General features: G+C 39.0%; 1 protein-coding gene across 1 annotated transcript in view; it reads right to left on the minus strand.

Annotated features, from left to right (window-relative positions):
* IL7R (interleukin 7 receptor) overlaps positions 1-7,870 on the minus strand; it is a 28,705-nt gene extending 20,835 nt beyond the window's left edge. Inside the window, exons 1-2 of the mRNA XM_020995759.2 lie at positions 7,687-7,870; positions 1,487-1,625 (exon numbers count right to left, since the gene is read on the minus strand). Of these exons, the coding sequence (XP_020851418.1) occupies positions 1,487-1,625; positions 7,687-7,768 (221 nt within the window). The 5' untranslated portion in view covers positions 7,769-7,870. The remainder of the gene's footprint in view (positions 1-1,486; positions 1,626-7,686) is intronic.
* Positions 7,871-25,211: the final 17,341 nt, after the last annotated feature.

A 25,211-nucleotide genomic window follows, 5' to 3' on the forward strand; every position in this document is an offset into this window, starting at 1 on the left:
TTAAACACCTACTATGGGCAAGGCACTGTGTTAGGAACACAAAAGCCACTGAGGTCCACAGTTGATGTGTACAAAATGGCAAAAGGACAACTAAAGAATCTGAGTCAATTTTTTTTTCTTTTCTGAAATTGTTTTTGTGTAGTTTTTCCTTCATTCATTTCATCTAGGGCTTGGGATTGAGATTCTATAATTTAGACTTTCATAATCAAGGAAATCTATTCCATTTTTCATATTGGTTGCTCATTCTACAGTTAGAGGCTGATAAGTAGAGAGGAATTATTTCTCACTTGGGAAAATGATCTTAAAAAGGATTTCATAAAGATGCTCAAGGTATTTGGATATATTGTGAAAAAACTAGTTATGTCCCTCTCCTCTTCTGGCCAAGTATATAGTTGTTGTGCAGAAATCCTGGGCTTCATTCATACCTGGGCCACCTAAATATAAGCATAGATGAGATAGGGCTGATTTGGTATTATCAGGGTGGTTCTGCAGCTGGCTTACTGAGAAAAATGGACTAGATGCAGCCCGTGGCACAATGGATAGAGCATTAGACCTGGACTTAGGAAGACCTAAGTTCAAATCCGTCCTCAGACACTAGCTTTGTGGTTCTGAGCAAGTCACTTAACTTCTGCCTCAGTTTCCTCATCTGAAACAGAAGGGATAACAATAGCACCTACCTCCCAGAATTATTGTGAGGATACATTGAGACAATATTTGTAAAGTGCATTGAAGACCTTTAAAGCACTATCTAAATATTAGTAGTTGTTGTTGATGTTGTTAAAGACCTAGGTTCTAGTTCTGGCTCCAGACTCAACTAGTCTTGTGACCCTAGGCAAATCACTTCATCTCTTATATGCTCAGTTTCCTCATCTAAGAAATGAGGGAATCAAGCCAGATGATTTCAAACATTCCTTCCCACTCTAACAGCATATGAGTCTATGTGTGCTCCAAAAGGAAAATCTCTGTTTAGCTCAACAGAGTATTTCTCTAATTGGTGGCCAAGGGAGAAACTTCAGAGGGGTCTGAAATTATAATGACCTGCATGACAGTTTGGTAGCTGGGGCAGCAAACTCTTAAATGAATCTGAGCTCCCATCTTTCATTTCCTGTACCTCCCTTTTACACGCTCCCTTTCTTAGTCTTTCCTAGCATCTAGAATCTAATATTAAGCTTAGGAGGAAATAGGAGCTACAGAGCTATCAAGGAGAGAGTGTGATGAACTAAGGATCTGTGTGTTTATGACCATGCACGTATGTGCGTGTGTGCGTGTGTGTGTGTGTGTGGTGTGTGTGTGTGTGTGTGTGTGTGTACTAACAATCGTTCTCAGGGAAGTTAGGTTATTCATGAAATGGAAAAGTTGGATAATTCTGGCATCAATATAAGAAGTCTTTTTTTTTTTCAGGAGTGTGACACACAGAGGTACTAATAGAGGCTTCGTACCTTCTACCCTCCCCAAACAAAAACAAAAAACCGCAATAGTTTCTCACCACAGCTCGAGCCCCAGATTGGTGCTGTTGAGTGACGAGTCATTGAAAGAACAAGTCAGAGTGTGCTGTTGGCCATGGACTTGCAATTGGCTATAGCAAGTGAATTCATAATCATCTTGTTCCTCATCTTCAAACTCATCTGGAGAATAACACAGAGATTATTAGTTAAGTAAGAGATTGCAGAGATTGCATTAACTGAAAATGTGGGATATGTAGCAGGAAGTAAGACGATTTATTTAAGATACTTTTCTGAGGGCACTAAAGGGGAGAGTTAGGTTTTCTTTATGAAACAATAAAAATAATCATGAATGGGGTGGTGTCAGGGGAAAGAGGGATGAGGTTAAAAAAAGATATAACATGTGCCCAGAAATAATTTCATGATTTAAAAGACTGTCATAATATGTGCTCTCTTCCGCTTATTTTATCTAATTTGTATCATATTTATTTATGAATATGCCATCAATTACTTAGAATAGATAGCAAAGTTTTAGAGGGAAGGGATTGTTTTATTTATCATTGTATCTCCAACCAATCTTAGCATAGCATCTCACATGTAGTATTTATATAGGATCATAGGGTTAGAGATACAAGGGAACTTGGAGGTCATCTTGTCCACTCTCCTCTATTTCAGAGATGAGAAACTGAGTCTCAGAGATGTGAGGTGACTTGCCTAAAGTTACTTAGGTACCAAGTGGCAGAGCTGGGGTTCAAACCCAGATTGTGTGATGACACACCCAGCACTCTGTCCAGTATGCCATGCTGTGTCTTAGCCATTTAATAAATTTGAAAAACAGTTGTTGAATGGATGAAAGCAGAAAAAAGTAGACATTGTGCAATGATTGAGTGTGTTTTTTCATTTAGACAGAGTTTAGCTTTGCCACTGGAATGCATTAAAAAAACATTTCTTAAGTACTTTCTATGTGCCAAGTACTATGCTAAGTGCTGTGGGTATAACTGGAAAAACCAAAAGACAGTCCCTTTGCTCTCAAGGGACTCACACCCTACAATTGAGGAAGATGATAAATTAAATATAGTTCAAATTATGCTCTTTGGAGCTCATTTTCCTCTTCTGTAAAATCTAGGTGGCAGATAAAATGAATTCTAGGGTCCCTGCCAGTACCAAAATTCTCTGTGATCCTTTAATTGATCTATTTGCTTAGTTAATTGTAAGTCAGAGTTAATACATACCATTGCTTTGGTTCTTAACCTATAATCTGAATTTACTATTACTTTTAATTTTTCTTTATTAGGGGAAAAGAGCCAATAAACCTAATAATATAATAAGAATGGAATGGGTATTTATTAAGAGCCTACTACATACCAGGTACTGTGCTAAGCACTTTACCAATACCATCTCATTTTATTCCCCACAGCAACCCTGTGAGGTAGTTGCTATCATTATCTCCATTTTATAGTTGAAGAAACTGAGGCCAATAGGTTAAGTGACTTGTTCAGGGTCACACAGTTAATAAGTTTCTGATACTAGATTTGAACTCAGGTCTTTCTGAGTCCAAGCCCAGCACTCTATTCACTGTGCCACCTAGCTGCCTCTAGTAATAACAATTGACATGTATGTAATGATGATAATAATAGCTAACATTTATGTAGTACTTACTATTTGCCATGTGCTAAGCACTTTATAATTATCTCACTTTATCCCTACAACAACAATGTGAAGTAGGTGCAATTATTATCCCCATTTTATAGATGAAGAAACTGAGGCAGACAGAAGTCAAGTGACTTTCCCAGGGTCACACATCTGTTAAGTGTCTGAAGCTAGATTTGAACTCAGGCCCAGTGTGTGCTTTCTACTGTACCATTTAGCTGCCTCCAATAATAACAATTGACTTTTACGTAGTGCTTTAAAGGTTTGCAAAGTGCTTTCATACATTATCTTATATTATTTTCATAACAATCTTATAAGTGCTACAGATCCCTATTTCACAGGTGAGGAAACGGAGGCTAAAAGGTTAAGTGTGCCTAGAGGCATACAAATTAGTAAGTTTCTGAGGTGGTATTTGGACCTACATCTTCCTGACTCTAACACTACACATTATGTTATGCTTATCATCGCAGATCCAGATTCTTGACTCAATGGATCACTTTTCCTACCCACTTCTGTGGGATCTTAGCTAAGATGCACAACTCCACTGACAGATGGTGATGTGACAATTTGTTTCAGGGTGCACCAGGGATGGTGAAAAGATCCTAGATTTAGAAAAGGAAGGCCTTGAGTCTAGGTTACATGAGAGTTAAGTCTGAGAAACAGGAGATACTTAGCCTAGAGATGAGAAGACTTTGGGGAGACATGATGACTGTCTTTAAGTATCTGAAAAGTGGTTATATTGAAGAGGGATAAGACTTATTTTGTTTGGCTCCAACAAGTAGAACCAAAGGTTAATAGGTGCAAGCTACAAAGAAGCAAATTTAAATTTGATGTCAGGAAAAAATTCTTAATGATTAGAGCTGCCCAGAAATGGAACTGGCCACCTCAAGAGCTGGTGGGTTCTTCCTCCTTAGAAGCCTTCAAGTACTGGCTGGATGACCATTTGTTGTTGTATGTTAGGAAATCTAGTGGGGATTCCTATTTGGGTATAGGTTGAACTAGTTGATTCTCAGTAGTCTTTCAAAATTCTGTGTTGGTCCCATGAAGGCATAATTTCTGTGTAAGACATTTTCTGAGAAGTTAAGAAAGATCACACTGTATCAAATCCATAGACCATTCAGCCCAGAGCTATAAATTCCAATGGAGGACCAAGGGACACAAATCCTTCCTCTCTCTGATGCAAGCCGTAAAAAATGGGCATATTCAAGCCTCTATTAGTCACTGTTTCTGGCTCATAAGTTTATCACAGCTGTTTGATTCTACTTCTATTGGATGTTTGTATTGCATCTTAGGATAAGGAGTTTTTTACATTTCTTAACCACCATGTGAAGCAGTTTTCTCTCTTATTTGTCTTCCTTTACCTTGTTCAAGTTTCAAATGTAGGTTGACCTGAACCATACTTCATGAATTTATAAAATCAACATCTTCCTCCTCCTATTTTGCTTTCCCAGACAGAAAAAGATTTCCTCTCCCTCCTCCTCCCTCTCTGTCCTTCTTCCTTCTCCTCCCCCACCTCCTCCTCTTTTCCTTATTTTTGGCCCTAGCATTTCCTTTCCCATCATTCCATCAGCTCCTCTTTGGACCTTCTATAGTTCTATCATGCATAATCATTATAACATGTTTTGTTAATCACAAAGGAAATGGGACAAATTTGGGGGAAGGTTGGGGTTCAGATCTGTTAACTCATTGGCATGAGGAAACTTCTGGCATGGAAACTCCTCCCCCCCCCTCACTGACACAGATCAGCTACTAGCCTGTATTTTATGGTCTTAATCAGTTGCCTAGACCACTGAGAAGTGACTTGCCCAAGGTTCCATAGCTCCATCAGAGATAGAACTTGAACCCAGGTCTTCCAAGACCCACCCTCTGTCTCTCTGTGGGTTAGATTAGGTCCCTCTAAATGTATCAAACTCAGAGCAATCCAAGCTTAGTCTATGATGTGATCAGCACTGGCATTAGAAGAATGTTTCATGGAACTTAGTTTGCCTCAGTGTATCAGCTACACTGTGCATAGAGTCTACCATCCTCTCATTAAACTGCTTGTTTTTTATTTTTTTATTTAATTTTTTAAATTTTTAGGCAATTGGGATTAGGTGACTTGCCCAAGGTCACACAGCTAGTAAGTGTCAAGTGTTTGGTCTGGGGCTGGATTTGAACTCAGGTCCTCCTGACTTCAGGGCCCATGCTCTATCCACTGCGCCACCTAGCTGCCCCAAAGTGCTTGTTTTTAGAAGCAATTTCTTGACTGTTACCTTACATCTTGGTCCCGACATATACTAGCATGTTTCTGTACCTTATATCTGTAAAATGGATATGATACTTGGTACTACCTATCCAGCAGGGCTATTATGAGAAAGAAACTTTGTAAACCTGTAACTGTTGCATAATTGTGAGTGGGTGAAGAGGATGCAACAGTGTAAGGATGCTGCAGGGTATCATCATCCCTGAACTTAGAGGAGTTTTTATTGTTTTTTTCTTTGCGAACAGCGTCTGGCAAGTTACTGGAGTTCTCAAAGTCCAAGGAAGCTGAAAAGTCTTTGGACGGCTCAGAGCATAATTTAAACAAGAGCTCCAAAATTCAGACCTTGTTGATGTTAGAATCCTTGGCTTCCTTCCAGGTGCAGTTCAATCACTGCCTCTTTCAAAAAACCTTTCCTGAATGTGCTAGTTGTTAGTGCCTTCTAACCAACTGTTTGTGTGCAGTCATCCAGCTGTGTCCCACTCTTTCTGACCCCATAGCCCATAGCCGCCAATACTGTCCATGGAGTTTTCTTGGCAAAGATATTGGAATAGTTTGCCATTCCCTTCTCCAATGGATTAAGGCAAACAGAAGTTAAGTGACTTGCCCAGGGTCATGCAGCTGGTAAGTGTCTGAGGCTGGATTTGAACTCGGGTCTCCTTGACTCCAGGCTCAGTGCTCTATCCACTGAGCCACTCAGCTGCTTCCTAACCAATTACTGTGTATTTATTTTGCAAATATTCTAGATTTATTCATCTATGGCCATGTATGCTGTCTCCTCCTAGTATAAGGAGGAGACATAAACTTTGTTTCTCAAGCACTTAACTTAGTGCCTGACACATAACAGTGGCTAAATAAATGCTACTGAAGAATTGATTAACTGATTAATTTATTGACTTGTATCTTATCACTACCAAACTAAAATGTTTCAGAGTTGAGGTGACCATTCTTCACAGGCACATGTAGTATTTCTCCCCTGCCCTTTCATCAGAAATTTAAGCACATTCCAAGTAAAAACCAAAATTTCCACTTGAGTCACTCAAGGTTTTAAGAGTCATCATGTAAAAAAAAAGATCACAATATGTGCTAACATGCTTTTTCTATATTCAGGATTCATTTTCTGTTCAAAGCACAAGACTGCATTTACTATGAACTAATAAGCATCTCTGTGAAATGATTCATAGCATAGTCAGATTGCGAAAAAATGTTAATTCTATGACTTTTGTTCTCTGTGATGAGAAAATGTCAGTGATTTCCCTATTTAGTAGTTATATTGTAAAATATCTAAACTGAGTCATTAGAGCTAGTGGGTTTGATTCCATCTCTTGAAAAATGTTTCAAACTATCAAAGTAAAAGAACTTAATTACAGGAATGAATTGATATGAGTAAACTCCCCAAAGTGCTGATGTTTGCTTCCTTCTTGCCAACTGTTTGCTGGAATGCTCATGGATTGGCGCTATCTCTCTGTATGTATGTTTCCTAGCACTAGGATTATCACAGCAATGGTTCATCGTTTCATTCAGATTCAGTAATGGTGGCTTGTTAAAGAAAGTTTGTGTATTCAGGATCTCTGGCAAGTTGATTTCAAGGAAATTATTCTGTTTTTTTCTTGACTAATATTTCCTAGAGATTTAAAATCAAGCCCAGGGGTCCAGTGGAAAGAGTAGTGGACTGGGAGCCTGGAGAGCTGGATTCTGGTCCTGTGCTTGCTGTTCTCCATCAGGGCCAATTGTGTGAAACCTCCTAGATGGAAGGACAATTGAAGTCACCCAGTCCAACCTCTCTGGACTTTTTATTAACTGTAGAATGAAGGGGTTGGACTCTATCACCTCTAACGTCCCTTCATGTGCCAATATTCTGCAATCTCTTCTGTTAAAAAACTTCAAACTTCAGTGGGTTTGCACTGTGCTTTTGGCACCAAGTCCACACTTTGGAAGTTCCCTAAAGCCCTATTGAATAAACTCATAAGGTGCAAATGGCATGGAGTTTTCTACTTGGGATTAACTCTTAAAATCTATTGCTTGTGGAGGTTACAGGTCTCTATCTTTCCTTTAAAAGAAATGATATCCACCCAGATTTAACATCCAGCTTTCAGAAAGGCTAGTTCCTTCCTTCTGGATATTTGGGATTTAAATTATGAAGCAGGAGTTAATATGATTACCCATTCTCCAATGCTCTTGATTCTCAGAATAATTTAGTTTTTAGTGATCATCTAAATCCTCAGCCCTGATCAGAAGCACATGCCCAGGTCCTTATCACTCTTCATGAGTCCCTAAGACTCTCATGGGTCTGAACAACCCGAAAGAAGGCTTCAGAGTCCCATAATCCTAAAAAAAAAGTTTGAAATGACTCACCATCCTGTCCGAAGCCACTTTCTCCAGAAGAAGAGTGAAGTAAAAAGAATATGATACCAATAGTTGTACTGAGAACTGTCATTTTGAGAGAGAGAGAGAGAGAGAGAGAGAGAGAGAGAGAGAGAGAGAGAGAGAGAACCAGAGCCAGTGAGAATCTGTGCCTGTGTAAGTGAGAGAAAAAGTTGGGGATGCAGCTTTATAGACCAACACTAAGTAACTCTGTCTTGCTTAACCACAGCCAGGAGGAAATATAAACACATGAGAAATGAAGACAAGTGTCAGCAACAGGAAGCCTGAGTACTTGCTGAATTGTAGTAAGTAGAGAGGAGTGCTGACTTTTTACTGGAAATGGGGGATTATGAGCCTTTGTTTACTGCAGCTCCTGGGGGTTCTTCTGGTCTCCCCATATCTCTAAACTTATTACACACCAAGGCAGTGGTTCCAAATAAAGTACCTAGGTGGCTCATCTTCTCACTGATGAGAAATAGCCATCTAGGCTCCACATAGCATACAAAATCCCTATTGTTAAAACCGAAAAAAAAAAAGGGAGGGAAATACTCTGAGGTCCCTTCCAGCTCGCTAGAGGGTATGATTTCTTACCCGAACAGAAAGATTATGTGTCCTTCAAAGATTTTATCACAGAATTCTTTTAAATAAACTAGCTCTTTAGTACCCTTTAAGAGCCAACTCAATGTACATCCAGTCAAATGCAAGCTCCCTGAGGGTAGGGACTGTATTTTGCTTTTTTGTGTATCCCCTGCACTTAGCATAGTGCCTGGCACACAGTAGGTGCGTACAAAATATTTGTTGAGTTGGATTTACAAAAACCTGATTTAACCACAACATTCTAGAAACTCTTTGCATGAGAAGAATTGACCTTTCGTTATTTTCAGTAGGCGTTTTTCACATTACTTCTCTAAAGTCAAATCATTAAATAAATGTATATTAATATACACAGTGAGATTTAGTGGATAGGGAACTGGTCTTGGAGTCAGAAGAATGTAGTTCAAGTTCCGCTCCTGACACATACTGACCATCAGATTCTGGCCAAGTCATTTAAGCTCCCAATGCTCTGGACAATGCTCTAGAATTATGAAGTTGGACAGAAGATGATACCTGCATTGATGGAAGGAGGCTCTTCATATAGGGAGATCCCTACACCAACAAAAGCATAGATCCAGTCCCTATCCCTATATGTATATGTGTGTGTATAATATACACTTTTGCCTATAGATGATATAGAAATCTATGTCTATATCTATAATATATAATATATACACACATCTATTTAGGATAGATACTATGCTATAAGATATTATAGATACTGTATTGTAGATACAATAGTCTACATATCTACATATATTATATACCTGCATATCATGTATGCATATATTTTATATGATTTACTTATATATTTATAGCTAGCTATCATCTATCTACCATTTATCAATCTATCTACCTATAATAATGGGGTTTGAAAAAAACCATGATGTGGGGGATGAATTATCAAAAAATAAGTTGAGAAATGAGTGTGTCTAGTTACCTGAGCCATGATCATTGACACATCTCCTTTGTTCAAGTAAGCTGGATTCAAGAGAAGACCCTTAGAAATAGAATAGAAATAGTAACATTGAGGTCTGACAGAGGTCAGGAACTTTGAAATCTGTTACACAAGTTCAGTCGCAGAAACAGAGCGGGAAGGGACCCTAGAAGTCATCTAGTCCAACTTTTATTTTGCAGGTGTAGAAACTGAGATCCAGAGATGTGAATAGAGCTGTTATTCAAACCTAGGTCTTCTGACTGTAAGTCCTTGACTTATCCCACTATACTGACTATCTGTGGGTGATATTTGCCTCAGGGAAACCTTGTTTAAAAATATAATGGTCTAGATGGAGATGTATTATCTGCTGGACTCAGAACCTTTAGGAGAAATTGAGGCTAGATACTGTCCTAAGACAAGAGGAAATGAAGCCAAGCTCCACCCAAAGGGGTGATCAGCCATAGTTATTGGCCAATTAGTTTACTTCAGGCAAATGAATCAGAAATAAGAAGGTCAAGTATGAGTTAGGAATCTCTGGGATGGGAACAATAGAAAATTAGTTTCATTGCTTGAGGTGTTTTCCAAAGATTCTGGCTGCTGGAGAATAATCTGACTTTCTTGGAGAGAACGAAGAGAAAGGAAGGGAGAGGAGGGAAAGGCAGTACCAGTCCTTTGATTCTCTGGACTCTACTGAGGAACATTGCTATCCATGACAGAAGCTGAGACATAAAAATGGCAGCATTTGGTGGTGGGGGGGATGGGGCAAAGTTTCCCTTTCTCTCTCTTTTCCTCTGCCCTCTCTTCCTCTTTTGTTCCTTTCTCTTTCTCTCCTTTCCTTGAAGGGGAAATAATATATTCACAGATAAGTAACAGAAGGTGAAGGAAGCCATTACAAGGTTAGTGTAGGTCACTGTGAAGCTCATGGATATGTCTCCTGGTCACACAGGCAAATGCCTTCTGCTAGCCCAGAGTTCCATATCCAGGTATAAGAATAGGAAGCAGGTTCTAGGAAGAGTGAGAAAGCTAACACTCTTGCCATATCTCATCCATTAAACAAATTTTGGTCTCAGAGCCTAGGAGTGTGGTCTATGACCCAACTGAGATAGAATTGGGGCCAGCTCAGAAAAAATAACAACAGGATTCATCTGGAGGAGTACAGGGTCAGGAACTTCAACGAAACCAGAGGACAAAGATGTGAAGGAACTAGTATCAGACTTTAAACTATATTATAAAGTGAGAGCTCTGTTGAAGTGTAAAATGGATGATTTTGATTATTTTAAGTTAAACTTTTCCTGTATAAATAAAACCTATGTAGCCAAGAATAGAAGGAATGAAGAAAATTGAGAAAAAACTCTCATAGACAATGTCCCAGATAAAATGTGATTGGGTTGGGAATATTGTTATGGTGTAGGAAATGATGAGATTTAGATTTAGAAAAATGTAGAAAGTTTTGGACTTATGAGGGAAGATGCTAACCACCTACAGAGAAACAGATGACAAGTAGAAATAAACATAGTATGGTCTTATGTATATGCCCTTGAGTATACATGTGTATATATACATATGTATGTTTATGGATATCTATGTATGTATATTATATATGTATATATGTGCATATATATATGTGCATACACACATATACATAGGGGGGAAGGGGAAAAACAGTAAAAACTGCACAGCAGAGGACAAAAGAAAATCTACAAATAAGCCAAGTTGGATAGTTTTGAAAACAATGCATAGTATTTATTATGTAGATTTTCTTGAAATGGAAATTTGTTGCTTTGTATTGAATCCTCTCATGTTCTGTTGTGTACATAGCAATTTTTTTCTTAAGTTTAAAATAAATTAAAAACTTAAAAAAAAGGATTGCGGCCAGTTGATTGGGGTCATTAAGGATGTAAGGACTAAAATGTTGACCAGGTTAGGGGGAAGAGGTCAGTCACAGGGTGGGGTGACCTTAGAGAGATCTAGACAGCACTTTGAGTGTGTGCACAGGAGACCAAGGTTAGCTTTTCGGGCTTTTCTAAGTTTGCTGCTTTCTCCCTTTGGTATGATATTTTTCATCCTTGTTTAGGAAAACCCAGTAACATTTCTGGGTAGAAGTTTCCTTATCTGTAAAATGAGGGTTAGACTCGATGGAGAGAGTGCTGGATCTGAACTCAGGATCAGGGTTCAAATCTTAGTTCTTTCATTCTTTGACTACTTTTGTACTCTTGTCTTCAGTTTCCTCATCTGTAAAATAGGGAAGTTTATTACCTCATTTTATGACCTGCAAGGACCTCTTCTTCTAAATCTATGTGCCTGTAATCCTGTAAGACCTGAGTCCCTATCAAACTGAATATATGATCCTATGATCTGTCAGACAAATAGGAAGCTTTGGGTCCAGGAGGTCAGCATCTTCCCCCGCTACTGCATTGCCTCTAGACCTGTCATTATGTAGACTTGGAATCTGGGTTTCTTAAAAACCATTAAGAATTTTAAAATGACCCTCAACCTAAAGTCAGTGTGTTGCATGAGCCAATATCTTTCTTCCCCATCCTTACACAAGCAGGAAGCCAGGGGTGAGGAGGTGTGTGGGAGGCTCCAAAGCCTCCTTTCAATGAGAAGCTTATGATTAACCCCGGCCATTGAAGTTCCTCTTCAGCTGGAAGAGAGACGCTCAACAAGAGGGTATCTTTCTTGCTTCTAGACTTGATGGGACTCCACAGAATATTCTAGAGTGGAGAATGGAGGAATGATGGTGGAGAAAGTGATTAGGATGGGCAGCAGCTGGCCAGGTAATTGGCTCTCCCTGTGAGAGGTTTTCCCTAAAGGATCAGGAAGGACCCAACTCTAACGATTCTTTCAGCATCTTTGTGCTCTCCATTAAGAGCTACCCTCCTCCTTTTAATATCATTAATTCAAGAACCTGGTTAGGAAACACCAAGCGATAAAAATCAATACAGGCTATTCATGGGGGCGAGTCCTTTATGAAACTGCACTCTGTTGAGTTAACCAGCACTGAATTCCCACCAATATTATACTTACACCTTCCTCTGTAGAGTTTACCCATGAATTGGGAGCTGAACTGGGTCATGTCTCTTTAAATTCTCTTGTTTATCACTTAAATGGACTATCATTTTGATTTTATCTCTTTCCTTCAGATGTGAAGAAGCAAAAGAACAAAAAAGGGCACAATATTTTGGTTTAGCTTCTGATCTTCAGCTTAGGGGATTTCCACTGGTATACTCTCTTTGGGTGGGGACAGGGGATGCTCTCTGAGGAACCAGAGAGAAGAGTCCAAAGTAAACTGCCCCAAGAAGCGAAGCAAATGAGTTTCATTGCTTGAGGTCTTTTCCAAAGACTCTGGCTGCTGGAGAATAATCTGACTTTCTTGGAGAGAATGAAGAGGAGGGGAAGGGAGAGGAGAGAAAGGCAGGACGAGTCCTTTGATTCTTTCAACTCTAGTAAGGAACATTGGCATCCATGAGAGAAGCTGATACATAAAAATGGCAGCATTGGGTGGGGGGAGGGGATGGACTACATCTCCACCATCATTCCTCCATTTTCCACTCTGGAATATTCTTTGGAGTCCCATCAAGTCTAGAAAAGGGTCAGAAGCAAGAAAGATACCCTCTCATTGAGGGTCTTTCTCCCAGTTGAAAAGGAACTTCAATGGCTGGGATTAATTATAAGCTTCTCACTGAGAGGCAGCTTCAGAGCCTCCCCCACACCTCCTCACCCCTGCCTTTCTGCATGTATAAGGATGGGGAAGAAAGAGATAGATTGGCTCATGCAACACATAGACTTTAGGTTGAGAGTCATTTTACAGTTCTCAATGGTTTTTAAGAAAGCCAGATTCCAAGTCTATGTGGTCTCTTCTCCCCTCCCCCCTTTCTCTTTTGTTCCTTTCTCTTTCTTTCCCTTCCTTGAAGGGGAAATAATATATTCACAGATAAACAGATACAAAATACACATGAGCATATATAAAATGTACAAATAAATATACAATCATTTTTAGTGGGAGAGGGGGTTGGAGTACTTGTAACTGAAGGGATTGGAAACAGGAAAGACTTCTCATAGGAGGTGGCACAACTTGCCAGGGGGCGACTAGGTGGTGAAGTGGATAGAATGGAGTCAGAAAGGCCTGCTTTTTATGAGTTCAAATCTGGCCTCAGACACTTATTAGCTACGTGACCCTGGGCAAGTCACTCCACTGTGTTTGCCTCAGTTTCTTCATCTGTAAAATACTCTGGAGAAGGAAATAGCAAACCACTCTAGTATATTTGCCAAGAAAACCCCAAATAGGGTCATGGAGAGTTGGACATGACAGAACAACAACACGAGTCTGTGAGGGAGCTGAGCCTTTCAAGAGGCAGAGGGGAGAAGGGAAAGCATTGTAAGCATATGCAAAGAGCATGGAAATGCAACATGGAAGCTTTTGAGAGGTGGAATATTTAGCAGGACAGTTGGTTGGGCTGAACTACAGAGTGTATGAGGGTGAATATCGTGAAAAGGGGAAATCTGCTTGGCATAGCAGAGCAGAAGATGGAGTCAGGAAGACCTGGCTTTGAATCCTGCCTCAGGCACTTAATAGCTGTGTAGTCCTGGACAAGTCACTTAAACAGTCTTAGTTTTCTCATCTGTAAAATGGGGATAAGAATAGCAATTACTGAAAGTTATTATGATTATCGAAGAAACTAATACAATAAAGTGCTTTGTGAACTTTAAAGTACTATATGAATCTTAGTGGTCATTATTATTGCTACCATGTGTCATTGTCATTGTTGCTATTAGTTCTTATCTTGAAAAGATGAACCCAGATTGGAAGGCTCCTTAGACAACATCTAGTCAAATACCCTGTTTCCTTCCCTTTCCTTCCACTAGGGGGAAATGATGTATACAGAAAAGTAAATGAAAATCTGGCCTAAGGCACTTACTGACTTTGTGACCCTGGTCAGGGCACTTGACCTCTTTCTGACTCAGTTTCCTCATCTATAAAATAGGGACAATAATAGCACCCACATTTCAAGGTTGTGAGGACCAAAGGAGCCAGCATATATAAAGTACTTTGCAAACCTTGAAGTGCTCTATAAATACTAGTGATTATATTAGGCAGCTAGGTGGCACAGTAGACAGAGTGCTGGGCCTGAAGTCAGGAAGACCTGAGTTCAAATCCAGCCTCAGACACTTCCCAGCTGTGTAATCCTGGGCAAATCACTTAAATGCTGTTTGCCTCAGTCTCCTCAACTGTAAAATAGGTATATAATAATAATAATACCACCTACCTCCCAGGGTTACCGTGGAAATAAAATGAGATAATAATTGTAAAGCACTTAGCATAGTGCCTGGAACATGGTAAGCACTGCATAAACGTTAACCCTCATTATTATTTCTTTTAATGCAGATGGTACATTTTTCCAGTCTCAGAAGCAGAGAATTTCAACATTCTTTTACAACTAGGCAGACAATAGAAAGTAATTTCTTCTCAGAGTCACACAGGAAGGCATTCTAGACCAGGAAGCACTATGTCATCATTTTGACTCCCAAGTACTAAGTTCAGTTCTCACTGAACAAATCCATTTGAACACCTTATTAATACTTGTAAAGATAAATCTTGGCTGAAGTTATGTGATAGGATCATATATTTAGAGCTAGAAGGGACATGAAAAGTCATTTAGTCTGACCTTGCACTTTCTAGATGAGGAAGTTGAGGCTTGGAGAGGACAGACTCACCCTGTTCACACGGTCAGTAAGCAGCCCAAATGGGAGCAATTACCAGCACAATTTTTTTTTTCTTTCAGTAGTCCTAGGAACAGGATAGGGATGAGGAACAGACTCCATCCACAACACATATATTTTCCTGAGTTAGATTTTAGATGAATCTCAGAAAATAGAACCTTAAATGCTTCAAAGGTCTTCAGTGTGGGTGTTCCTCCTGATGTAGAGCAAAGGATCCCTTCTAAGCTGGAGATGTGAGTTGTTGTGGCCAAAGCAGCGTCACTTTGGGGCTTAACTCTGTCAGAGCTTCTCCAGGCTCTGCCTGGGATGATGTTCCCCATCTCTGGGCTGCCTTCGTGGTAGTTCCAGCTTGCATAGCACCCACCAGCACTTGTATAGCCCTTGTGAATCCATGTCTATCTCCTGGCTACCATGCTGCTTTAGAGTAGGACTTTCATTACGGTGACATGCAGGGTCTAAGAGAAAAGGGTAAAGGGTTCAAATTTACTTAACTGTGATACAATGACAATGAAATTATTTTCAGTCATTTCAGTCATATCTGACTCTTCATGACCCCATTTGGGGTTTTCTTGGCAAAGTTACTGGAGTGGTTTGCTATTTCCTTCTCCAGCTCATTTTACAGATGAGGAAACTGAGGCAAACACAGTGGAGTGACTTGCTCAGGGTCACACAGCCAGTAAGTGTCTGAAGCCATATTTGAACTCAGGAAGATGAGTCTTCTTAACTCCAGGCCCAGTACTCTATCCATGGCACCACCTATCCATGGCACTACTCTATCCACACCACCCCTAATGAGACAATTAGGGGCAAAACTAAAGAAAAATAGTTATGATGCTCTGGGAAATCTAAAATACAGATAGCAGGCAGGCAAAATTCTTGGAAAAGTCTGATTTTCTTCTAAGCAGTTTGAAAAACTCCAGCATATTTTTATCCCAGTGATCTCTTATTCAGAGCTTTAATGAGTAATATTATCACATGGGACAAAACACAGTGTTGGGGGTGCGACATGACACAGAGAACAGTCTGATCACAGGTGATATCATCTTGGGTGAAAGGACATTCTCTCTTCCATAGGAGTTAGAAAAGAAGCTGAGTCCTGCAAAAGTGATGGCACCCCATTAGAAGAGGGGTCCCTTGGAGGTAGTTACATCATATAGTGGCCAGCAGAAGGGGTTGAGAAGGAAGTGCATTCCATGTTTGGGTGCCCTTGGGCAAAGCCCTATTCGCCTCATCCTAGTTGCAATTCTGGCTTTATTTCTCTTCGTGGTTAGAGTCTGATCTTATTTTCCTCATGATAAAGATTAAATCACAGAAATAATCTTTCCCCTGAAAAACACAGTTCTTGCTCAGTGAGAATGGTCTTGTAGGCTCTGAGACCCTGAGGAGAAGAGTAATGAGGTCTGGGAGGGTGAAGCAGACTGACAGAGCTATAAGGAAGCCTGGTTTTGTTCCAAGGTAAAATGAATTAGCCTCATCAGCTTATCATTCTATGCTGACTCAGTCTCTGGGGTGATTTGGGGGAGTCCCATCATTTTGAAGTCTCATTTCCAGAAGTAAAACATTTTCCTTTTTTGTGGCTCTTCTTTCATCTCCCTTTCCTCCCTACCCCATATTTTCTGCTTTTGTACCTTTCTGTCTTTTGCATTCTGGGCAGTGTTTGAAATGTCAGACAGACCAAGGTATCCTGCCCTGGTGCATTTCAATGCTGTGTCTCCAGCTGGTACAAAAACTGCTTCTGTATGAGTCACTCCTGAAGAAGTTTTTGGCAGATTGCAAATAGAGCAGGTTTCAAAATATGGACAATTGAGAAAACGCCATTCGACAAGGTATCTTTCTAATGCCATGAAGCATTGTTTTATTGATTGAGAGCTTACCCTAGGCACAAAAAGTATGAATGCTGGTATGTGTGACTCTGCCTGTCCCTGTCCCATTTAAGACCAAAGGGCCCTACCAGGCCTGCCTGGAACCCACCTAGAACTCCAAGATGGAATGTGGCATGATATGACCATAGGCCTTCCAACTTCTTTCTTTGGCCTTTAAACTCTTCACAACCTGGGTCCTCCCTATCTGTCAATAATCTTTATATGATACTCCCCTCTCCACACTCTATGGTCGTTCCTTACATATGGCAGTCTATTTTCCATCTGCCTTTGTACTGGCTGCCCCCATGCTGGAAATGTTCTCCCTCTTTGCCACCTTCTCTTATAATGCCTAGATTCCTTCATACCTCGGCTCAGGTAGCTTTTGCTGCTAATACTTTTCCCTCTAAAGTAGCTTTCAATCTATTTGGTATGTATCATACTTGCACCTATTTATGGACATATTGACTCTCCAGTTAGAACATAACCTCCCTGAGGTCAAGGACTGTTTTTTTTTTGTACTTTTGTACTACCAGTATTTAGCACGGTGCCTGGAACATAGTAAGCTTGTAGAGTGATAAGATCTGCCCTGGTCATCTGGATGAAGGTCAAACAGATAACTTGCTGGCAGGCAAGCAGAAGCAAGCAGTAAGCAGAAAAAAGCAAAGGAAGTAAACAGGGAGGGTGCATGTAGGACAGATATAATCTCTCATCATCTCTTCAAATTGTTTAGCTGTGTTAGTATGGCTGCAACATTCCCCTGCCCCGAATTGATTTGAGACCACAAGACCTAAGGTTTGAATCCCACTTTTACCAATCACTAACTTTGGGATTATGACCAAACTTTAACTGCTATGCACCTCAGTTTCCTCATCTGTAAAATGGGATAATAATGCCTTTAATACTATCTTACAGGGTTGTTGGAATGATCCAATGGGATAATGTGTATGAAGTGTTTTGGAAACATTAAAATGCTATGTGAATAAATGTCAGCTCTCACGATCCCTTGGATGTGACTAAGATGGAACTAGGCATGGTTTGCTCTTTCTGGAAGGAGTTCACAGACTTTTGCACTTGGAAGTGACCTTAGAGATGATCTAGTATTATCTGTATTTGTAATAGGAACCTCATCTAAATGACCCTAACTGGAAGTTTTCCAGCTTTTGCTTGAAGACAGAGAGTGAAGGTACAGAAATATATCAGCCTGATGAAGCAAGGACTTTTTTCATTTTGTTTTGTGTTCCCCACACCTGGCATAGTTAATTGCAGATATTAGATGCTTAATACATGCTTGTGGAATGAATGAATAAATGAGTAGATGAAAGAAAGGAAGGAAGGAAGGAAGGAAGGAAAGAGAAAGAAAAGAAAAAGAAAGAATCTATCACTTCCCAAAGCTCAAACAGGCTGAACCTAGGGCTTATATGCCATTTAAAAATTAATTTTATTTTTTGAAATAATGAAAATCCATCTTTTCTCCCTGACAATAACACCTACCTCATAGAGTTGTTGCGAGGATCAAATGAGATATTCGTAAAGCATTTAGCACAGTGCCTGGCACATAAGAGGTACCTAATAAATGCTTGTTCCCTCCCTTCTGTTCCTCCTCTCCCCCACTGAAAAAGAAAGAAAAAAGGATAATCTTGTAACAAATATGCATACTGAATCAACGTAATTCCAGCATTGGCTGGGTCCAAAAATACATGTCTTGATCTATTCCTCCTGGGTCCATCACCTGTCTGTCAGGAGGTGGGGAGCATTCTTCATCAACAACCTTTTAGAATCATGGTTGGTCATTGCATCGATCAGAGTTCTTAAGTCTTTCAAAGTTGTTTTTACAATGCTGTTACTGTATAGCTTGACATAGTATTTTAAACTTTCATCATGTCTATTTGGGCTTTTAGACTCTCATACTGTCACAAGGCACGGAATTGAAAGCTATTGTTCATGAAACTCAGTAAACAAATGTTGCTGCCAGGCATGATGGTGAATACCTGTAGTTCCTGCTACTGTGAAGGCTGGCGTTCTGAGCTACAGTAGGGCTAAAGCTGACTTGGTGCCTACACTGAGTCCAGCAATCAGGCTGCCCAAGAAGGGGGTGAACTGGCCCAGGACAAAAGTTCTGTGCTAAATAGCAGTGGAATGTGGCTGTGAGGGCCTGCTGTACTTCTAGCCTAGTTGAAATAGAGGAGGAGGAGGAGGAGGAGAAAGAGAAGAAGAAGAAGAAGAAGAAGAAGAAGAAGAAGAAGAAGAAGAAGAAGAAGAAGAAGAAGAAGAAGAAGAAGAAAGAGGAGGAGGAGGTGGAGGAGGAGAAGGAGGAGAAGAAGAAGAAGAAGAAGAAGAAGAAAGATGAGGAGGAGGAGGAGGAGAAGAAGAAGGAGAAGAAGAAGGAGAAGAAGAAGGAGAAGAAGAAGGAGAAGAAGAAGAAGAAGAAGAAGAAGAAGAAGAAGAAGAAGAAGAAGAAGAAAGATGAGGAGGAGGAGGAAAAGAAGGAGGAGGAAGAGGAGGAGGAGGAGAAGAAGAAGAAGAAGAAGAAAGAGGAGGAGGAGGAGGAGAATAGGAGGAAGAAGAGGAAGAGGAGACCTTGGCTGAGGGTTGAAGATATCGTTATTTGCAGGAAGGGCATTTCTAAGATGATAGCCCAGTATCTTTCATCTGTCCCTTAACCAGTGCATGCCCACATTCACATTGCTTTTACTAGGATAAAGGTGCTTTTGGTGTGGTCATTGGAGCCTACCAGGATAAAAGATCAAGCAGCAGCAGTGGTAGGGTGTTGAGTGGGACAGGCTGAGGTTGGAAATGGGTAAGCCTCAGTATGGCTTCCAGGTCACGTTCGGGTAGGGCTCGCTTTTGTTAAATAGTGCAATCTTTTAATTTTGAAGGTCAGGATTTTTCTGATCTTAAATTACATAGGGCCTCATCACCACAGTAAAGGTTATGATTTTTGTTCCATAATTCAAGGACAGAAAACTCTGAAAGAGCAATTGGCAGTGTTTTGGTAACAAGAAAAACATATGTTGACCCCAAACTGCTAATGGGTTCAAAGAAGGTAAAAGAAAGACATGGTAGTAGTAGACACATAACAAGATGAATTTGCCATCTAGTAGTGATTTTAACTTTTTTTTTTTAAAGGGGAGAAGGGCTGGAAGTAGTGGCACATGCTTGTAACCTGCTGCTGGGGAGGCTGAGGGTGGTGGATCACTTGAGCTTGATAGCTCTGAGTTGCTGAAGGACTGAGGCCAATTTGGTGTCCACACTAAGGAAGGTAAAAATATGGTGAGCCCTTGGGAAAGGAAGGCTGGAAAAAGCAGGGATTGTTTCATTTTTTGCTTTTGTATCTCCAGTGCTTGCATAGTGCCTGGCACACAGAAGGCACTTGCTAAACTGATGATCTACCAATACCTCATCTTCATCAACATTATTATTATTAATCATCACCATGTCATCACCATCTTACAGGAGCAAGAAGATGATGCTGCAGAGTCCTGTGAAAGCTCTACGTGGAAATTCTAGTTATTCAGATGGTTCGCAGAGTTGTATTTGCCAGAAATCATCAGGAATACTTGTCCTAGTGGATTAACCTTTATGATAGTCTACCTGTCAATTATAGGGGAAGAATAATTTCAGTTCACTGCCTTATGTTAATATAAGCAAAATGGTGTTGCTGAAGCAGGATGAGTTTGGGTTGAGCTGGGCAGCTGATACACAATCAATCAATTTGTTAAGGCAACTAAAAATGCTCAGTACAAATCTATCTCTGATGTTTATTGCCTATCTGACTTTGGACAAATCTTCACCTCCTTGGCCTCATCTGTAAATGTCAACACTGTACTGAGTGGCCTCTGAATCCCTCCCAGCACTAGATCTATAATATTTTGCTCCCAAGAAGATTGTTGCTGCATGTAATCCTTAAAACCCCAAATTATCTAGTTTTAGCTTTTTCTCCAGAACTATTTAGTGTTATGGTTTCACTGTATCATTTAGCCAAACATAGCTTGTATTGAAGAGTCTAATACGCTGGGTTTTTTTTAAACATACCCTAACCTGATCTTAAGCTGGTGGTTCTTGGGTGTTTTTCTATGGGGACAAGGATGGGGGTGCTGAGGCAGATAGGCATGGGTAGCTACTTTAACACAACTCACTTATTAGGGGGTAACTAAGGTTTGGGGAAAATGTATGTCAATGCACATACACACACTTAGAGTTCCTGAGCCCCTACCAATGTGCTTCTTATTTATTGAAGTCAGTCACAATAATATCATTAACTCTTTAAAAAAGAATCTGGATTCAAAATTAGAATAGATCTTATAGATTGTCTAGCTCAATCCCTTCATTTTATTAAAAAAAAGTTTTATTTTCAGATCTGCATTCTCTCCCTCTCAAATTTCTATCTCATCTCAATTGAGAAAGCAAGAAAAACAAAACTGCTGTTACAAACATGTATAATCAAGCAAAATAAATTTCTACATGAGCTATGTTAAAAAAAAATCTTAGTTTGTCCTCTTGAATTCCTCACTTCTTTATCAGGAGAACAGCATCTTTTATTTTTAGTTCTCTCTAACTGTGGTTGGTCGTTGTGTTGCTCAGAGTTCTTAAGCCTTTCAAAGTTGTTTGTCTTTACACTATTATTGTTATTGTATAAATTATTCTTCTGGCTCTGCTCACTTTGGTCTGCATCAGTCCATACAGATCTTCCAAGGTTTCTCTGAAACCACCTCCTTCATAATTTCTTACAGCACAATAGTATTCATTACATACATATACCATAAATTGACCCACCATTCTCTAATTTATAAGCAACCCCCTTAGTTTCCAGTTCTTCGTCACCACAAAAAGAGCTACCATAAACATTTTTGTATATATGGGCTCTTTTTCTCTTTGACTTTTAGTATTGCAGTGGTATTGCTAAGTCAAAGGATATGCCCATTTTGGTAGCTTTTGGCATAGGTTTAAATTGCTTTCTGGAATATGTGAAGCAGTTCACAGTTTCATCAACAGTTGCATTAATGTTCCTGTTTTTCCATAGCCCCTCCAGCATTTGTCATTTTTTTTTTGTTCAACTTTGCCAATCTGGTAAGTTTGAGGTGGTACCTCAGGGTTTTTAAAATTTGCATTTCTCTAATTATTAGTGAGTTAGAACATATAAAAATATGGCTATTGACAGTTAATAGTTCTTCTACTGAAAACTGCCTATTCATATCAAATGGGAGATGGGTCTTATTCTAATACATCTGAATCAGTTCCCTATATGTCTTAGAAATGAATCTGAGAATCTTACTGCAAAGATTTTTTCCTCATTTTTCTGCTTCTCTTCTAATTTTGACTGTACTGGTTTTGTTTGTGCAAAAACTTCTAAATTTTACATAATCAAAATAATCCATTTTACAATCTTTGAACACCTCTAACTTTTGTTTGATCATGAACTTTGCCCCCTAGATTTAGCTATGTCTGAGATAAGTAAATTGAGTTTTTTTTTTCTATAACAGTTTTACTGTCTACTTTTCCTGGTTCTCCACTGAACATTTCCTTTAACAATTTAGACACTATGCCATTCGGAGCATATATTTTAGTATTAATTATCATTCATTGTCTATGCTACCTTTAAGTAAAATACACTTTTCCTGTTTATCCCATTTTACTAGGTCTATTTTTCACTAATGCTTTGTCTGATTTCATGATTGCTACCCCTGTCTTTTTTACTTCAGCTTATACACCAGAGGTTTTGTACCAGTCAACTTTTAAAACCTTTTTTTTTGCATCTTTCTCTTTCAAGTACATTTCTTATGAACAATATATTAATGGATTCTGCTTTCTAATCTAATCTGCTATTGTTCTTGTTTTATGAGATAAACATCTCACACACTCATAGCTATAACTGTTAAATGTTTATTTCCCTTCTCTTATTCTCATACAGTTTTTCTTCTTTTTATTTCCTACCTCCTCTTCTTTAAGAGTTTGTTTTGCTTCAGATTAATCCCTCCTTTAATCGACCTTCCCTCTCATTCCCTCCTTTCCTTTCTCCCCTTTCCCTCTTGTTTCTCTGTTGAGTGAAATGTATTTTTGTATTTACTTGTGAGTGTATTCCTTTTTCCTTTTACCAGTTCAATGAGAGTAAAATTAAAACGTTGTGCAGGATCCCTCCTCCTCTTCCTCTTTTATGTGAGATAATTTTCTTCATTTTTCCTCCCCTCCCCCAACAAGAATATTCTTCTACCTCTTCTTTTCCATTAAAAAAAAGATCATTAAAACATCAGAACCACTATTAGTCCCTCCGTGTAATTAGACTTTCCTATATGCATCTACATGTTCATGATGATTATAGAGTTATGAAGGGATGCATGTATCATTTCTCTATATTAGAATGTAAACTATCCTCTTTTTTTGTCCATTATGATTACCTTTTTATGTTTTTCAGAATCCTTCTATCTGTATTTCAAATTTTATATTTAATTCTGGTCTCTTCATCTGAGATGCTTTGAAATCCTTTATTTCACTGAAGTTCATTTCATTATTTTCAATATTAAATTTCATCATCAAAACATACTGCACTATCAAAAATATTTTATTATCTTATTAAAGAAATACATTTCCCTTCTGTAAAGTTACACTCAGTTTTTCTGGAGAAGTTATTATTGGTTAAAAGCCTAAAATTTTCATCTTCTGGAATATGGTATTATTAGCTCTCTACTCCTTTATGGTAATGGTTGCTAAATCTTACATGGCCCTGATTGTAGCTCCTTGGTACTCGAATTCTTTCTGTCTGACTGCTTTCAGTATATTTTCTTTGACTTGGAAGCTTTCAGTTTTGGCTGTAATATTCCAGTGAGTTTTCATTTTGAGGTTTCTTTCAGTGGAGATCAGTGGATTTTTTTCTATTTCTCATTTACTCTCTGGTTTTAAGAGATCTGGATAGTTTTATGATTTCTTTAAATATGATGTTTAGCATGATCTTTTTGATGAAGGATCCCCTGTATGTTGAATGATTCTTGAATTATCTATCCTCAATACATTTTCCAGGTATGTTGTTTTTGCTATTAGATGACTTACCTTTTCCTCTACTTTTTTTCAGTCTATCAACTTTGTTTTAATATTTACTCTTTTCTCATGGAGCCATTAGCTTCTATTAAATCAATCCTAATTTTTAGTAAGTTTTTTTTCTTGAGTAAGGCTTTGTACCTCTTATTTCAAGCTATTATTTTCCTTTCCAAATGTTTCTTCCATAATTCTCATTTCTTTCCCCATTTTTTCTATATCACTCTCATTTACTTTATCAAATTTTTTTTTTAGCTCTTTACAAGATCTTGTTTTATCTTTTCCAGAAATTCTGGTTGGGCTTGTGCCCAAGCTGTGTTTTTCTTTGAGATTTTGTCTTGATATTCTAGAGTTCTCTTCTTCTGAGTTTGTGTCTTTGTGCATCTCTGTCACCATAATGTCTCTTATTTTGGTGAGATTTTCCTTTTGTTTGTTCATTCTTCCAGACCATTTCTTGACTTTAGACTTTGTATTAGGGTTAAGTTTTGTGCACTTCACGAGAAATGTCTAGGCTGAGTTGTTTTCTTGTTGGGTCCTTCTGTTACTTTTTTGGGTGGATGAGGTGTTACTTAATATCATTTTATTTTGTAACAAGTGAAATCTGAAATAATTGAGCAAACAAAGTTTTGAACTTCTAAGCATATTGATTTATTAATCAATGCATGCCAATTGCATAACAAATTGGGACTAGGGCTCCTCAGCTTGGCACTGGACCCTGAATACAGGGGGAAACAGATTTTCATACATTAAAAGAAAACAATTGATAGGATTTAAGCCAGGACAGAAAATTAGATAATCTGATTTCCAATTAGAAGACAGATTAGGGACTTTCCAAGTTGGGAAGGAGAGATCAAATACGTGCAATTCCCTGAAATCAGAAAAATGAAGTATCCCACTCCCTGCCAAGTGTCTGTATTCAATCCAAGGAACAAAGAAATAGTAATTGATTGACCAGTATGGGACCAGTTTTAAGATAAGACTTATGAATTGTTTGAATGTATATTTGTGGGAAAACTGCTTGGATCAGTCATCAGATCTGACTAGGTTTTTGATCAGCATAAACTAGGTCCTGAATTAAGGGCCTCTGAGCAACAGGTAGAGGTGGGTCCAGCTTCCTGGCCATGCAGGGCTAGGTTCAAACAATGCAATAAAGTTTTATCACAAACCTCATAATTGAATAATGTTTTCTCACAAGACAGAAATTGGACTAGACCCATAATTGAATAGATAAGGAGCTGAATTAACTCCAGAATTGAGTTGTAAGATGGAGTCAGTGTGGTTCACTTAATTTCCACAATTCCAGAATCTGAAGGACAGCTCATGCTAGTGACCTGCAAGCTTTCAGTGCTCCCAAAGTGGTCTGATTTGGAGCAAAG

Source organism: Phascolarctos cinereus, unplaced genomic scaffold (genome assembly GCF_003287225.1).
Source record: "Phascolarctos cinereus isolate Bilbo 61053 unplaced genomic scaffold, phaCin_HiC Scaffold_4;HRSCAF=312, whole genome shotgun sequence".
NCBI classification, from domain to species: Eukaryota; Metazoa; Chordata; class Mammalia; order Diprotodontia; family Phascolarctidae; genus Phascolarctos; species Phascolarctos cinereus.